This window comes from Urocitellus parryii, chromosome 10 (genome assembly GCF_045843805.1).
Source record: "Urocitellus parryii isolate mUroPar1 chromosome 10, mUroPar1.hap1, whole genome shotgun sequence".
NCBI classification, from domain to species: domain Eukaryota; kingdom Metazoa; phylum Chordata; class Mammalia; order Rodentia; family Sciuridae; genus Urocitellus; species Urocitellus parryii.
The window spans coordinates 103568713-103584281 of NC_135540.1; the positions used below are offsets into that span (position 1 = coordinate 103568713).

Consider the following 15569-nt stretch of genomic DNA (forward strand, 5'->3'; position numbering starts at 1 on the left):
CATGTGCTTTTCATGTACAAAATATCTACTCCATTACAAAACAAAACAAAAACCAACAAAACATTCTAGCATCAATTTAAGTTCAAAATCTCATTGAGACATCTGAATCAGTTATGGGTGAGACTGAGTATGGTCCAACTTGGGGCAAAATTCCTCTCCATCTACACACTAAGATAATAGAAAATAAGTCATCTGTTTCCAAACTACAATGGTGGTACAGGTACAGAACAGACAGTCCTATTCCAAAAGGGGAAAGTATAGAAGGAATAAATCCAAAGTAAGCTTGGAAACATCACACTTCAATGTCCAATAATCACCATCTGTGGCTCTGATGTTCTTTTTTCTAGGTCTGCCAGAGCAGTCCCACCCTATTGGCCCTCAGGGGTGGTGGCCCTGCCCTCTGGAATTAAGGAGACAGTGGCCCCATCCCCTTGGTCAATGCCCACTAGATTTGTGGTCACAGCAGAAGCCACACCAGCCTCTGTGTTGCCCTTGGCAGCTCTGCTGGGCTTTCAGCCATCCTTAAGAGTCATTTTTCCTTTCCTTTCTTTTTTTTCTTTTTTCTTTTGGTACTAGGGATTGAATCCAGGTACACTTAAACACTGAGCCACATCCCTAGCCCTTTTAATATTTTATTTAGAGACAGGGTCTTGCTAAATTGCTTAAGGCCTTGCTAAGTCACTGAGGCTGGCTTTGAACTTGTGATCCTCCTGCCTCAGCCTCCTAAGCCACTGGGATTACAGGCATGTACTATCTCACCCAGCTGATTCTTCCCTTTTCTTAAAGGTGAACATATGTTTGCAGCCATTTTATATCAGTGAGATCCCAGAAGTCCAATAGCCTTTCTTAATTTTGTTCCATTTCTGACCTTTTCAAAGCTGGTAACATTTCTGTTGAGATTACTGAGTCACATACCTACTTTCTCCATCAAAAATTTTGTCTAGCTTACACTCTTGATCCTTTCTCCAGAGAATACTTACCTGGACAGCCTAAGTATTATTTCAAAATCATTAAGCTTTGGTTCCTTTTTTGCTTAGTAGTTCCTTCTTCAATTTCTACTTTTCCTGTCACAAATTTTACTGTAAGCAGCAAGGAAAAATTAGGTAGCCCCTTCCATACTTTGCTTGGAAATCTCCTCAGTTAAATGTCCAAGTTCAATACTTCCAAGTTTGATTTCCTTCCCAATAGTAAACCATAAGTTTGTCAAGTTCTCTGACACTTTATAACAAGATTCACCTCTTTTTCAGAATCTAATAACATCTTCCTTAATTCAATTTGAGCCTTCATGTATTCTATAAACGACAGAAGTTCTCACCAGAGCAGCCATATTCTTCAAGACAATCTAGGCTTTTTTCTGTTAAATACCTCAAAACTCTTTCAGTCTCTACCCATTACTCAATCCCAGAGCTACTTTCATACTTTTAGATGTTATAGCAGCGATATATTTCCTGGCACCAAAATCTGTATTTGTTTCCCAGGACTTCTTTAATTGCTACAAACTGAGTGACTTTTAACAACAGAAATGTATTCTCTTATAGTTCTAGAAGCTGGTAGTCCAAAATTCAGGTGTAGGCAGAGTTGGTTCAGTATGGAGACTCTGAAGCAGTATATGCTCCATGTCAGTCTCCTAGGTTCTAGTGGATACTGGCAATTCTTAGTATTAACTTGGAGATGTATCACTCCAATCTCCTCACGTCTGCCTTCATATGTCCAAATCTCCTTTATTTTATAAGGACACTGGTCCTTGGTTAAGCTTCTAATCTAGTCTAGTATGACTTCCTTTTAACTTGATTATATCTGCAAATATATTATTTCCAGGTAAGAGACTGGGATTTAGGAATTAAACATGCCTTTTAGACATTTTAACCCTATCCTTTACAGAGAGCTATCCTTTCTCCTGAAATAAGAAAACTTTAAAAACTATATCAACAAAACAAAATATAAACTAGTCTACATTTATCTAACTCAAGAGTCCTTGTAGTTTAAATGAATCCAAAATTATTATTATCAGATTTTTGTCTGTTTTTATTTTGGGGGTGGGGGTGGGGAGTGCAGTACTGGGGATTGAAACTAGGGCCTCAAACATTCTAGGCAAGCACTCTACCATTGAGATACACCCCCAGTCCTTTTAGTTTTGTTTTGACATGGTACCTTGCTACATTGCCTAGGTTAGCCTCAAACTCAATCCCTCTGCTCAACTACTTAAGTAGCTGGGATTACAAGTGTATGTGACCATGCCTACCTGGCTTAGACTGTCTTTATGACAAAAGTTTATTTAAATCTACATGCAAGAATGATATTGGATGTATATCATATATTATATACAAAAATTAACTCAAAATGGATCAAAGACCTAAACTTAAGATCTAAAGCTGTAAAATTCTTTGAAGAAAAATTAAAGGAAAAGCCTTATATATGACATGGAATTCAGGAATGATTTCTTGGACATGACACCAAAATTATAAGCAACAAACGAAAAGCATAGTCAAGCCCAGTGGTACATGTGTATAATCCCAGGTACGCAGGAGGATCACAAGTTCAAGTTCAGTCTCAGCAATGTAGCAAGAATGTCTCTTTTTTTAATATAAAAAATAAAATATAAAGAGCTAGGGATGTAACTCTGTGGTAGAATGATCCTGGGTTCAATTCCCAATACTGCAATAAATAAATAAGGAAAAAAGGAAAGGAAGGAAGGAAGGAGAAAGGGAGGAGGAAATGGGAAAAAATAGATAAATTGAACTTCATCAAAATTAAAGTCTTTTAGGCATCAAAAAGTCAGATAAAGGATCTAAATGTAAAATCTGAAACTATGAAACTACTAGAAGAAAACAGAAAAAAAAAACTTTAGTTGTTGGTTTAGGCAAAGATTTCTTAGATAACTAGACCCCTAAAACACAGGCAAACAAAGCAAAATTAGATAAACAGAATAATGTCAAACTAAGAAGTTTTTGCAGAGCAAAACAACCAACCAACAGAGTGAAGAGACAATTTGAAGAATGGGAGAAAGTATTTTCAAACTATCCTTCTGACAAGTGATTAATATCCAGAATATATGAGGAATCAAACACTCAATAGTAAGAAAAGAAAATGAAAAAACAACAACAAAAAATGGGGCTGGGGTTGTAGCTCAGTGGTAGAGCACTTGCCTGGCACGCGTGAGGCACTGGGTTTATCCTCAGCATCACATAAAAATAAATAAATAAAATAAAGGTATTGTGTCCATCTACAACTAAAAATATTCTTTAAAAAAATCCACCTAAATAATTCAATTTAAAAATGGACAAAAGATCTAAACACGTATTTCTCAAGAAAACTTACACTCAGCCCATAGTATATGAAAAAATGACTATTACCAGAGAGACAAAAAAACAAAAACACATCATGGTGGTGAGGATATAGAGAAAGGGGAACTTGTAACTGTTAATGGGAATATAAGTAAGTACAGACATTATGGAAAATAAAATGAAGGTTCCTCAAAAAACTGAAAACAGAACTACTATATGATCCAATAATCCCACTACTGGGAAAATATCAAAAGGAAATTAAATCATTACATCAAAGAAATATTTGTAAACCCATATTTATTATACCACTATTCATAATAACCAAGATATGGAATCAACAGAGTATCCACTGATGGATAAATGGATAAATCAATTATATATATATATGGAATATTATTCAGCCATAGAAAAGTTTGAAACCCTCTCATTTGCAGCAATATGGATGGAACTGGAGGAAATTATATTAAATGAAATCGCTAGGCACAGAAAGACAAATACCACATGTTTTCACTCATTGGTGAAAATTTAAGAAGTTGATCTCATCGAAGTAAATAAAACAGTGATCGATAGAGGCTAGGAAGGATAGGAAGAGAGAAAGGTCGGATAATGGATAACAAAATACTAGAAGATAGGAGGAATTGGTTCTAATATTCTATAGTACACAGTGTTATTATAATAATCTATAGCAATTATTTTATATTTTAAAATAATTAGAGAAGAAATGGTTCCAACAGAAATGATAATATTTCAGGAGATAGAAATTCCAATTACCCTGATTTGATAATTGTATACATGTATCGAATTATCATCTTGCACCCCCTAAATAGGTAAGTCATTAAAAAACCAACCTATCAATGAAGTAAAAAATAACCAAAAAGAAATATCTGCAAATCACATATTTTGTAATCACATATTTCTTCAAAATATATAAAGGACTCCTGTAAGTCAACAAGAACAAAAACTGATTTAAAAATGGACAAATATTTAAATAGGCATTTCTCCAAAGACATACAAATGGTCAGTAAGCACATGAAAAGATGCTCAATAAGACAATATAGAGCTGTGGGAGTAGCTCAGAGGTAGAGTGCTTGCACAGATGCATGAGACCCTGAGCTCAATCCTCAGCACTTAAAGAAAAAAAAAATGCAAATCAAAAGCACAACAAAATATAGCTTCACTCTCATTAGGATGACTATTTTAGTAATAGTCATCCTAATGAGAGTGAAATTTTAAAAAGAAAGAAAATAATAAGTATTAGAATGGATAAATTAGAATCCTAGTACTGCTAGTAGAAATGCAAAATGTTGTAGCCTTATGGAAAACCCTTGGTTGTTCCTTAACAGGTAAACATAAAATTACCATATGATCTAGCAATTCTACTTCTGAGTATATACCCAAAAGAATTAAAAGAAAGAATTTAAACAGATATTTGTAAACCCATTCAGGCTTAAAATTAAGTGAAATTCTGATACCATGCTACCACATGGATGATCTTGTGATAAAGTAAATCTCAAGGCTAAGTGGAATAAGCTAGGCACAAAAGGACAAATACATCATTACACTTACACAAGGGACCTAAAATGTTGTCAAATTCATACAAACAGAAAGGAGAATGGTAGTTGCCAGGGGCTGAGGGTAGGGAATAATGGGGGATTAGTGTTTTGTGGGTACAGAGTTTCAGCCGGAGAAGGGGAGACAGATGATGATGATAGGTGTACAAATCTGTGAATGTACTTTAATGCCATAAAACTATACATTTAAAAATGGTTAAAATGGCTGGGTTTGGTGGTCCATACCTGTAATCCCAGTGACTCTAGAGGCTGAGGCAGGAGGACTGCAATTTCAAAATCAATCTCAGCAACTTAGTAAGGTCCTAAGCAACTTAAAGAGACCCTGTCTCAATATAAAAAATAAAAAGGGCTGGGGATATGGCTCAGTGGTTAAGAGCCCCTGGGTTCAATCCCTGGTACCCCCCCCCCAAAAAAAAGGTTGAAATGGTGAATTTGACATTATCATCTTTTACTATAGTAAAAAAAGTAATGGGGTTCCTATGAAAGTCATCAGAATTAATGACAAATATTTATAACCTCACCTTAATAATGTATCTTTGAATGTTTTGTTTTACTAAATACTGCTTTTACTAGACCAATGAATGTTATTACCTCCTGAATTTCTTTTTCTAGTAGCTCGACTCTTTCTCGAAGGTGTCTCCTTTCTGTATCAATAGAGAGAAGTTCCAGTCGAACTGAGCTGCTTTCTCCTTCTGCTTGATGGGCTTTGACTTCCCAGTCTTCAGCACGGCTATGAAGCATCTGAAATCTATCTAACAAATCTTGATTTTCTTGTTCCTGTTTTAAACATAATTAAATTGTTTCTAAATTAGTTAACTGTCACTAATTGGAACACACATACACACTAGGAATTCTGTTCTAAATTTGGGAGCATCAGATATCTGTGTACTATACTAAAATCTATGGGAAAATATAAAAAGAAGGTAAGGTCTTAACTCTCAACTGTTTAACAAATAATAGTATGGACAAAACAGACAAACATGAAAAAGTTTTTAAAAAAAATCAGTGTGAAATCCAACATAAACAATGTTTTTCACCTTAGCAGCCATTAAACTCTCACATCGTGACACCTCAGTTATATAATTATGCACTCTACTCTTCATTTCTTCCTTTTCTTGCATTGCTGCTTCCAATTCCAATGAGATTGCCTATAAATCAGAAATTGAATACAAATCTAAAGTGAACACGGTACCAAATGAGTTCTATTTATATTCAAATAGTTTCTTTGGGGGCTGGGAATGTGGCTCAGGCGGTAGCGCGCTCGTCTGGCATGCGTGCGGCCCGGGTTCAATCCTCAGCACCACATACCAACAAAGATGTTGTGTCCGCCGAGAACTAAAAAATAAATATTAAAAATTCTCTCTCTCTCTCTCTCTCTCTCCTCTCTCACTCTCTCTTTAAAAAAAAAAATAGTTTCTTTGGAATAAGAGTATAGGGCAAAAGTAATTGTCACATATATTTCCTGACTGATCTTGGATGTAAGAAACACCAAATTTTTAAAAAAATATTTTTTCAGTTGAAGATGAACACAATACCTTTATTTATTTATCTTTAAGTGGTGCTCAGAGCCTCACACATGCTAGGAGAGCACTGTACCACTGAGCCACAAACCCCGCCCAGAAACACCAAATTTTACCACACATCTCCCATAACATTCCTCACCATGTAATCTGACTTTTACACTAAGGGCTAGTTATGGTTAGAGCTTGACCTTTTTAAGAAATTCAGAATTCTTATAAATGAATACACAAACAATATAACTCCACATCACATATGACCATAATAATTATAACAAGTTATAATTACTCTACGTATGCATAATGTGTCAAAATATACTCTACTACCATGTATATCTAGAAAGAACGATTACAACACAACCAACTTAAAAAAAAAGAAATTCATATATCAGCAATATGCTTTATGAATAATACTGAAAGTAATTAAAAAAAATGTTTTAGTTGTAGATGGAAACAATATATTTATTTATTTATTTTTATGTAGTGCTGAGGATCAAACCCAGTGCCTCACACATGCAAAGCAGGCACTCTACCACTGAGCCACAGCCACAGCCCCCTGAAAGTAATTTTTAAAAAACAGAGTATTTAAAACAGGAAATCATTGGTCTCTTTGTATAATCTTTTAATAAACCAGCAATAATAAAAATTCTCTCAGCACTTGACATTTTAAAATACCCATTAATTTATTAATTTGTTTGTTTCAGAAAGGAGAGAGCCTCTCTATGTTGTTTAGGCTGGTGTTGAACTTCTGGGCTTAAGTGATTCTCTTGCCTCAGTCCCCTGATTAAGAGAGACTACAAGCAAGTGCCATCATGGCAGGGTAAACTACATTTTTTTATTAGCCCGATAGATGAAATTCTCCTTAAAAAATTACCTATGTTGCTTTACCATTTAGCAAACAACAAATAGGTACTCTGAAACCACCAACATTTATGCACTGTGTGTTCATACTTGGTTTTCTCTTGCCATTGTACTCAGATCATCTTGTAATCGTCTGTTTTCCTTAAAAGCTATTTCTCTAGCTCTTCCCACTTCATCAAGTTCTTTGTGACATGCATCAACCTGGCGTCGAAGGCTGCTTATCTCCCTTTCTCGATTAGTCAATGCTTCCTTTAGCTGGCTGTTAAATGAGGAAATAATGAAGCTTTTTAGAAAATTGTAGTTCATTTAAAAGAAAACTACTGTAGTCTGAATTAAATATTCTAAGAATATAGGAAACTAGACTGCTTCATTAAGATACTGAGTAAGTAAAGCAGGTATTTTAGATCTCTACCAGTCATATCTGCAAATAAATCCACAAAACAGATTTATTATTCCAAAAACCAAGTAAATACAGAACCAAACTGTTTACTCTAAGTGTTAAGAACCAAACATAAGAGATTCAATTGGCAAATATCTATTAAATGTTTACTCTTCCACTATTTTTTTTAAGTTGTAAGTAGACACAACACCTTTATTTTTATTTATTTATATGTGGTGCTAAGGATTGAACCCAGGGACTCACACGTGCTAGACAAGTGCTCTACTGCTGAGCCACAACCCCAGCCCTACTCTCCCACTATTACATAAAATTAAAGGTATGTAAAATAAATATACTGAGTGACTTGATTTTAAGCCCCTTTTACTCTTTCTGGGGAGACTAGACATAAAATGTAAATTTTGCAACTGTTCAAGATAAATTTAGATAGAGAAAAAATTCAAAATTCATACTAAAGTAATCAACATTTTAAAATTTTAAAATGGTAATGAATTGTAATGAATAGAGACTGAACAAGGTAATTATAGTAAAAACAGAGTTAAGTAGGAAATGTTAAAGAATAATTAATAAGATACAAATGTTTAAATGGATGACAGGAAGAAATAATTAAAGAGGATAACATTCTCAAGCAGGAGACTGAGAAAATGATGCCACTGGCAAAAAATGGGGAAATTATCTTATTGCTGATGGCTACTAAATAGATAAAAACTATTCACCAAAAATTTCTTAAAAAGCTGTGTGTCACCTGATTAATTACTTACTTCTTGGATAATTCATACTCTGAGATAGTTTTCTTCATCTGAGCAATAGCTTTCTCCTACAGAAATTGTAAAAATATATAAGATTCTAAATCATTCATATAGAAATGTTTTTAGCTAGATTCATATAATTTGTCACATTTATATAGTTAAGTACATAGTTCAATTATATAAATTATGCATAAAATGTGTAATCGATGTGATTCTGCAATCTGTATATGGGGTAAAAATGGGAGTTCATAACCCACTTGAATCAAATGTATGAAATATGATATGTCAAGAACTATGTAATGTTTTGAACAACCAATAATAAAATTTAAAAAAAAATTATGCATAAAAGAGAAAGTTCCAAGTAAACATATTTCCACGTCTCAATTATACTTCACATATTGGCATGTTTCTTCCCACCCTAGGAACTTGAAAGGTTTCTTTAAAAAGTTTGCTTAATAATATCTGATAAAATCACATTCTAACAATAGATAAAATCATATTTTGAAGATCCAAATTATTGAGATAAAATGCCCCAGGTCTTGAGATAAGAACTACGTATGAATCTGAAACAGAATAAGATAATCCTCTCTATTCAGATATTGGAAAATGATATTTAACAGTTATATACTTTATTTTCTAGGTTTTCTTGCAAGTCTGCAAGCTTTTCTGTCTTCTCGTCTACAGTTTCCTGAAGAAAGTCTTTTTCTTTATCAATAACACCAATGGTCTTTTTCATTACATGAGCTGCCTCATTCTGTGAAGTCATCTTAAGGTTTAGTTCATCTATAAATGAAAAGAAATGTTTGTTAGACAAAGTAAATCATGATTAGCAAAGACAAAATTTAAATCACTTACTTATTTTTCCCTCCAGTATTTTAATTTGTTCTTGGGCTGATTCAAGTTCACCTCTTTTTAAGGAAAGTCGGCGCTGATACTCATCAAGTGACCGCTGTAGCTGGTCATTTACTATCCTAAAGAAGCAGTAGACAAAAACAAATGGTATTCTTTATCTCTCTTAGAAATAATTTTTTAAAATGAGATGTCTTAAAAATAGTTTTTCTTATTTTTAAGTTTCTTTTATTCATTTTAAAGCTCTTCCAGTATAATCAATGGCCTTATATTATTTCTTGCTGTCCACCATTCTTCTCCAAAAATAATACAAAAATCAAATTAATTGTATACTCTTTTCTAGAGTCTTCTTGGTAGTTTTTAAAGATCTCAGTTTCCTAATATCAACACCCTCTCCCTTAAAATCTATTTCCAATAGTGGAGGCACAAAAAAAAAAAAAAAAAAAAAAGGTGCTGTTCTTACAGTATGGCCTAGCTAGCACTTCAGACAGAGTATGCTCCATGAATCCTGACCATCCTGACTAGTGTGAGCTTCTACTTTTTGGATGGCTAGTCAATGGAGGTCACAGTAAATAGGGAAGGCAGGCATTCTTTATAGTGCAATAGGAATTTAAGACTAAAGACTGGTTTCAGGGAGCAAAAGAAAGGATGCCTGGAAGACATCTCAATAAAGACAATTTCAAAGGTGTCTATTACTGATCAGTAATTATTTTTCAGAAATAATATCCCTAGAAACTCAACAGCAAAAATTTGCTTTCTTGGCAAATCTCAGAATGCTCTTAGCCATGGCCTGGGAGTCTTACTCTGCCTGGCTGGAAAGACACATCTGTCACCCCAGGTTATTTGTCAGGAATAGGCGTCTTTAGAGGATAAAATAGAGAAGAAGATACTAAGGGTTGCTTAGCTTAGAACTGCTTAATGGAGGAGGTTTGGATTGTAAACCTCTAGTAAAATAGGACAACAAAAAAAAATTACTAGCAATACTAAGAAGTATTATGTAAAATAAAAGAGATTATGCTAACTTTTCTATTAGCAAGTTAATCATGACCCAGAAATAGGGAGGAGCTGGGTACAATGGTGCATTCCTATAATTCCAGCAGCTCCAGAGGCTGAAACAGGATGATTGAGAGTTCAAAGCCAGCCTCAGTAACAGTGAGGCGCTGAGCAACTAGGTGAGTATCAGTATCCCCGCCTCCACAAAAAATAAGGAGGAAAGTTACTTAGAACTGCACAACCAAACCAAACCATGTCAGAAAGTCACTAGGTTCAAGCAGAATGACTTCATAAAATTACAAAATTAGATCCAGGTGGCTAATCAAGATCTTCCTTTTTATTATATGGGATATAACAACACAAGGCGATACTATCCAAGTTTTACAGAAACAACTAATAACTTGCCCAAGTTCACAAAGTCAGTAAAGGCAAAGAAAAGATGCAAATCTAGGCTAATCTAACATGACATCAATGTTCTTCTACTACATCCTATTGCTTCAATATGCAGAATAAAGGGAGATAAATCCTCTACATGGAAAAAGTCTGTCAGGAAGCCATACAAAGTCCTTTCAAAAATAAAAATGGGCAGTGGGTGTTGGGGTTGTGGCTCAGTGGTAGCGCACTTGTCTAGCATTTGTGGGGCACTGGGTTCAATTCTCAGTAGCAAATATAAATAAATAAAATAAAGGTCTATCAACATCTAAAAAAATAAAATAAAATGGCCCCCAGAGTTCCATCCTTAATAAAGGATGCCAAGTGAGTAACTGTGCTTGAAATTCTAGGCAAAAATGTAATAATCTCTTTGCATTTAATTTCATAGGTAGGGTAATTTGCTGATGAAAGCAGAGTTGATAAAGGAAAGCAAGATAACAAACGTCTTGATTAATATTCACATAAAGGAAGCCCTTGGGAGAGTCCTAATAATAGCTTTGCTTTTTTATATTCTCATGTAGAAAGAAAAATAGACAACTAAGACTGTATACCAGATCCTGGAAGTAACTTCTGACTGAACTTAGTACTAAGATAAAGGTCTTCTTAATGAAAGAAGTGAGGCAGAAAGTTCCTAAGAAAGAATACCTCAGTGATTGCCATATTATTTGTTCATAAGGGTGCTTGTTTCCCAGAAGTCTATGGTTATAGCCCAACACTCAATGAGAAAGATTATTACTAAGTATTGCCTGTTGGTACACCAGAGAGGGAAGAGGGATTAACTTTTTTTTTTTTTTTCATTTTAGGCTTCTGCAAGGGGATGATAACTGGTGGCCGCAGTTCCCTTAGTTCTTTCAATTCTAGTTTCACAAGCTCAGCTATCCCATTAAGAGCCCTGCTCATCTTTCTGTCTTGGAAGAACATTGGGAATACTCAGAATGAGTTTCTTGACATCCAAGATAATCTATGAGCCTTCTTTCCCTTATCTAAAATGATATTTAATTCCTTTAGCAAATAAACACTTTTCAAAGGAGACCTGTTACATTGGCTTTCCAAATGTATCTAAACAAATCTTAGTAAAACATATCTGTTGGTATAACTTTGTCTGATTAGAGTTTATGGACTGTTTTCAGGAAAATCTGCTATACCATTTATTTGACTGGATAACTGCATAGCTTGCTATTTATTTATTTACAGTACTGGGGATTGAACCCACGTCCTTGCACATGTAGGCAAGTACTCTAAAACTAAGCTATAATTTCAGTCCTTTGAGATAGGATCTTGCTAACTTGCCAAGATGACCCTGAACTTTCAATCTCCTGCTTCAGCCTCCCATGTGTGCACCATCATGGCTGGCAACTTTCAGATAATGAACATGCAAAGATAAAAAGCTAAGGTAAATTGAAAAAAGCACTATTTAGTTGTAAGGATCAAGGATATTTGCCAAGGGGTTAAGAAGTTAGTTGTCTAACTAGGCTAGGAACAATTTATCCTTGAGTAGGATTGACAAACTACAGTCTGCTATTTATTTTTGGAAGAACTGAGATGTACAAATGGGTTTATAAATGCTTAAGTAATTGAAGAATACTGACTCTCTATTTGTAGAAAATTTGCTAACTTTGGTTCTAGAGCTTGGCTAGCAAGCTCTGAGGAGGCAGTAGGCATCTTTCCTAAGTACAGAAATGTTCCCTGTTATTAGCGTTATGAAGTTTTGATAAAATACCACATCTCATTAAATACTGCAATTTGAGGGGGACAAAAGTCATTGTTTAATTTTGAAGAGTGGGAATAAATAAAATTTCTTATTCATTCATTCATTTAGTGGTATTGGGGACTGAACCCAGGGGTATTCTACCATTGAACTATATCTCTAGCCCTTTTTATTTTCCACTTTAAAGACATAGTCTCACTACGTTGTCCAGGCTAGTCTTGAACATGCAATCCTTCTGCCTTAGCTTCCTAAGTAGCTGGGATTATACGTATGCATCACTATGCCCAGCTAAAAGTGGGATTTTATAGTATATCCTCTGATTTACCCCAACAGCTAGACAAAAGGCATTTTATTTGGACAACTAAGAGACTGTGCCTGATAAAGAAAATCCTGTTTGGTGACACCTTAATTTGGTGGAAAAAAAAATGCCTAGCCTCATGAGGTGGATGGGAAGGAACAAGGGCCTCATTTATCTGAGAATCTGATTCTTAAACATGTTCCTATCAAGGAAAAGAGAGGTTGATGTGATTAAAAGAGCAGCAAGAGAGCTCTTCTCTATTAAACATATAAAAAATGGCACAAGGTTTGGACAACGTGCCTTTGTTTTTATAGGTATTATGGTTTGTACTGAGTTTAGCTTTGTATTTGGAACTAACAGCTTGAACTCATGGTTCTAATAATGCTTACTAATGTGGAGAATGTGAATGGCACAATAGCCTCAAAGATGTGTCATAGTTTTCTGTCAGAGCGAAATGAAGTTATAAAATAATGTGATATCCCCAGATTATATAAGAAAAATTCTCAGTCCCCTCCTGTAGCACATTGATTAGATTACCCCTAAGAAAGGAAACAGGCAGACTGCATCCAAGAAAAAAGGATTTTAGTATAAGAACAAAAACCCCAAAGGAGCTACAGACTAGGGTGTTCAAGAGAGGGTACTGAAAGCGCTACCTTCTGAACTTTCCGTGAGAAAAGAAAAGGGGTGTTGCTACAATCAGAAGGAAAAGCAAAATGGATTAAATGCCAGATCCTGTCAGATGGATAGAGTGAAAAGGATATACTAATAATTCTGAGAGACAAACACACAACATGATATTTGTATTTCGGAGATTAAGACAGACACGAACCAGAAGAGGAGCTGGGCCATTCAGCTGTCCTTCATAGAATATAGGTAGTGCTTGCAAAAAGAGAATGAAGCAAAAAGTAGTATATGCATTAGTTTTTTCTAAAGTCAACCTTATAAAGACTGCAGTCAATCAGTAAAAGAGCAAAATGAAGATGCTCTAAATAAGTGGCAAACAGTATTCCATAACTGACCAGGTAACCAGTTCTTGGACTTATTTCCTTAAGCTATTTCATATATCAGGGAACCCTATGAACAACAGTCTCAGGTTTTTCTTTTCCTAATTATTCCTTTGATTCTCACCTTTGCTCTGTTTTTTCCACTATATACTTCTGTGATTCTTGGTTTTTGTAATATTGGATCTGTGTCTTTAAAAAAAAAAAATAAAGTTGTCCCCACCACCTCATCCTTTCTTTTTGTCCTGCGTTCTGGGTAAATTTCTTGACTCTATTTTCTATTTCAGCTCATTTTCTGCAACAGCCAATATACTATTTAGTAATCCTTCAGTTTTAACTTGTCAATCTTTTTTAAAATCATGACTAAAATCCTTTCTGATCGAGTTGTTATTGGTTTACATCTGTAAAACTGATTTAGTTTTACCAGTGTAATGATTTTAAAATCTATTCCTGATCCTTATTATAGATATAGTTTATAGACAGATTTCCTGACTCTTCAGAGTAATGCCTTGCTGACCTTCAAAATCTTTCTACTTATGGAAGTTACCCAATCCAGACAAAAAACTAAAATTTGTTTGCTTTTTGTTTCCCTGAACCTTCTGTGTTAAAAATTGAGTAACTGCTGACAAGCTACACATTCTGCATTATTTTCTTTTTTTTAACCTTTATTTATTTTTTTTAACGTGGTGCTGAGGATCGAACCCTGGACACCATGCTAGGCGAGCAGCACTCTACCACTGAGCCACAACCCCAGTCCTGTTTTATCTTCTTTTTATAACTGTATAAGTCATTAGGTCTTTTGGTTTTATGTATGAAACATTTCTTAGATACAAAGCCTCTGTTCTCCAAGTTCATTGCCAGGTTTCAGTCTAGACCTTTGGTGTCCACTGTATGCCATCAAGTCTCTAAGACTTCAAATCCATGTTCCATATTTCTACCAGAGTTAGCTTTCTAAGAAGCATGCTACTCATGTACACCCTCCTTCGTTAAAGATGTCTGCTTTTTAGTCAGAAAGGGTTCAAAATAGAAGATACATATTCAGATTTTACATTTACTTCCTTGAAAGAGGCAAGAAAAAGAAGGAAAATGGCATAGGTAGCAAAAAATTCTATCCTTTTCAGCAGTCCTACCCTACAGATTTAAAAACTTGTTTACAATCATATTAATTTATAAACATTAAAAAAAAATACAGATACCCATCTGGAGGCAGTTGCTCATGCCCCTAATCCCAGTGGCTCAGAGAGAGGAGGATTGTTAAATTCCAGGTCAGCCTCAGCAATTTAGTGAGGTCATATGCAACTTAGTGAGATCCTATCTAAAAATGAAAAAATAAAAAGGGCTGGTGATGTTATTCAATGGTTAAGTACACCTGGGTTCAATTCCCAACACTAAAAACCAAAATCCAAAACCACATACCTAAAATCTATTGAGATTTACTCAGCAAATTTAAAGCCAGAGAGACAGGCCCTAAATTCATACTTTTCAAAAGCTCCAGGTGATTCTGCTTATAGGCCAACTGTGGAGAGTGGTGATTTAAATCATGGTCTTTTTGACTCCCTCATGGCTGTGTTTGCACTGGGACCCACCTGTGTGAAAGTACAGGTTGAGATGGCCCAGTTGCTATGGTGCTGCAGCCTGAGAAAACTGTGCAAATGCTCAGAGTTATCAGTTGGGACTTTGAGCTCAGGCACCATCTCCGAGGGTCAGAGAATTTTGAGCAAAATAAAATGACCCTAATGTCTTGTCAGACCTGTGTCCTTTTAGATTGTCTGCTTTGTTACAACTTTTCCATAAATAATCTTTTGGTTTTTTGAATATTTTTTTTTTAGTTGTAGTTGGACACAGTATTGACAGACAACTCAATATTTCTAAGCTACACATTCTGCATTCTTTTCTTTTTTTAACCTTA

General features: G+C 34.9%; 1 protein-coding gene across 1 annotated transcript in view; it reads right to left on the reverse strand.

Moving 5' to 3' along the window:
- Window positions 1-15569, reverse strand: part of Cep135 (centrosomal protein 135) — a 74694-nt gene that overhangs the window by 12983 nt on the left and 46142 nt on the right. Inside the window, exons 16-21 of the mRNA XM_026386121.1 lie at window positions 9235-9350; window positions 9008-9162; window positions 8392-8447; window positions 7324-7492; window positions 5893-6003; window positions 5447-5632 (exon numbers count right to left, since the gene is read on the reverse strand). Coding sequence (XP_026241906.1) covers window positions 5447-5632; window positions 5893-6003; window positions 7324-7492; window positions 8392-8447; window positions 9008-9162; window positions 9235-9350 — 793 coding nt within the window. The remainder of the gene's footprint in view (window positions 1-5446; window positions 5633-5892; window positions 6004-7323; window positions 7493-8391; window positions 8448-9007; window positions 9163-9234; window positions 9351-15569) is intronic.